At 63.7% G+C, this 2338-nt stretch overlaps 1 protein-coding gene across 1 annotated transcript in view; it reads left to right on the forward strand.

Annotated features, from left to right (window-relative positions):
- Positions 1-2338, forward strand: part of TONSL (tonsoku-like, DNA repair protein) — a gene marked incomplete at its 3' end in the record, with an annotated part of 11635 nt that extends 9297 nt beyond the window's left edge. Inside the window, exons 20-23 of the mRNA XM_015571372.1 lie at positions 374-549; positions 951-1024; positions 1359-1492; positions 2247-2338. Coding sequence (XP_015426858.1) covers positions 374-549; positions 951-1024; positions 1359-1492; positions 2247-2338 — 476 coding nt within the window. The remainder of the gene's footprint in view (positions 1-373; positions 550-950; positions 1025-1358; positions 1493-2246) is intronic.

Below are 2338 nucleotides of genomic sequence, written 5' to 3' on the forward strand. Positions count from 1 at the left end.
ACAGGGGGGGGGCGGGGCGCAGGGTGCTCCCCTCCCCCCCCCCACATCCCCAGGCAAGAGGCCTGTTCCCTGTGCACCAGGTCTTGGTGACAGCTCCCCAGAGGGTCCAGGATTCTGTAGCTGGGCTGGGTGGTGCTGTGTAGGGCTGACAGCGCTTCTGACCCCTGGTTCAGATGCCAAGCACCTGAAGACACTGTCCCTGTCCTACAACATCCTGGGTACCACAGCCCTGTCCCAGACCCTGCAGAGCCTGCCCGGAGGCCTGTTCCCTGTGCACCAGGTCTTGGTGACAGCTCCCCAGAGGGTCCAGGATTCTGTAGCTGGGCTGGGTGGTGCTGTGTAGGGCTGACAGCGCTTCTGACCCCTGGTTCAGATGCCAAGCACCTGAAGACACTGTCCCTGTCCTACAACATCCTGGGTACCACAGCCCTGTCCCAGACCCTGCAGAGCCTGCCCGCCCAGACCCTCCTGCACTTGGAAGTCAGTTCCATGGTGGCCAGCAAGACTGACTCGGGCCTGGTGGAACCCGTGGTCAGATACCTGACCAAGGTACATGGTTGGGCCAAACACCGAGCCACGGGAACCCTGGGCCACCTGGCCGAAGTCTGGGCAGGGGCAGGGACGGGCTGGGAGAGCGTTGCAGGTTCTGAAGAACAGCCTTGGGGAAGCTCCCTGACCTGGGCTGTGGATCCCAGGTGGCCCCCTGGCCCCCAAGCAGGTCCAAGGGAATGTCAGGCCTCCCAGTGCTCTTTCGGGGGTACTTCCAGGCGGGGCGGGGTACCCATGATTCTCAAGTCATTCTGATCTGCAAATTGAGGGGATATGGCTTCCCTCTGATGCCCCCTCACCCCCAAGAAAGAAGGAAGTTGTCTGCCCTCCGCTGTGTGGGCCTCTGGGAGGCAGGGAGGACAAGCACCCACTCACCGCAGCCTTGGGCCTCTGCTGTCTAGGAGGGTTGTGCCCTGGCACACTTGAACCTGTCTGCAAACCACCTGGGTGACCAGGCCGTGAGACACCTGAGCAGGTAACCACCCTGCCCGTGCCCTGCTTCCTGAGGGGGTTCTGATCTCCAGGCCCAGGAGCCTTGGGTTTGGGGGGGCACTAGTCAGGCAGGAAAGGGGAGCAAAGGTGGTGCCAGCTCCCTCCTAAATGTGCCCCAAGCCTGGTCACTACAGCCTTGGCCCCTGGCAGTGCCCTGACAGCTGTGGAGGAACAGCTGTGCCTGTGCCAGGCTGGGGGCAAGACCTGTTGGGCTTATTAGCTTGGCCCACAGAGCAGGGGGTTTGTCTGGAGCAGCTTTCCCTAGTGATGGGGGCCTCCCTCCCTGGAAACTGACCCCTTCACTTCCCTCACCCCAGATGTCTCCCTCTGTGCCCCTCGCTTGTCTCACTGGACCTCTCTGCCAACCCTGAGGTCAGCTGTGCTGGCCTGGAGGAGCTCCTGTCCGCCCTGCAGGAGCGGCCCCAAGGCCTGAGCTTCCTGGGCCTGGCAGGTGAGCTCGGGATGGGGGCCACATCTGCCACACCAGGGCTGGGGACACAGCTTCCTCCTCAGGGACCTGCCTGCAGCCCAGGTGCCTCTTTTGAAGAGGCTGGCACTGCCAGTGGCCAGAAGTTGAGGGTGGGCTGGGCCCCTTGCAGCTGACAGGACAGGTAACTGGAAGGGGGCAAAAGCTGCCACTAAGGGACCTTCCCAGTTCTTGGCAGGGGCCCCTGTGGCTTGTTCTCACGGTGGGCATGCCCGCAGTACACAGAGCTGTCTTGAGGGTGACCCAGGGGAGCCTGGCACATTCAACTGGGGCAGGACGCTCAGCTCTGCCCTCCAGCTGGACGGGCTGGGAATTGGGTGCTCAGGGGCCTGGTTCTTCCTGCTCCTCCAAGTGGCAGATTTCCCACCTGGCCTCCTGAGGTTCCACCTTCACCAAGCCCCTTGGGGTCCTGAGTGTATCAGGCCCGAGACTCACAGGCACCCCTACTGTGTGCACGTTATGGATGGAAAGACCCAGGCGTTGTCATGGACACTCGGGGGCACAGATGTGGACGCAGTTTATTTCAGCCACCCTCCCTCCTGCCTGGCCGCCTGGGAGACCACACCCTTCCTCCAAGGCCCCCACCTCTCCGGGCATCTGGTCACCAGGAAGGAGGACGCATACGCGGGCTGGGAGCACCCTGGGGCCCGGCTCCCGCAGGGCGGCCTGGCTTTGTGGGGAGCAGCTCCCTGAGGCCTGCTCCCTTCTCCCCCCGCAGGCTGCACTGTCCGGGGTCCCCTCGGCCCCGGCCTCTGGGACAAGATCGCCGCGCGGGTGCAGGAGCTACAACTGTGCAGCAGGCGGCTCTCC

Source organism: Myotis davidii, unplaced genomic scaffold, assembly GCF_000327345.1.
Source record: "Myotis davidii unplaced genomic scaffold, ASM32734v1 scaffold1509, whole genome shotgun sequence".
Classification (NCBI taxonomy): domain Eukaryota; kingdom Metazoa; phylum Chordata; class Mammalia; order Chiroptera; family Vespertilionidae; genus Myotis; species Myotis davidii.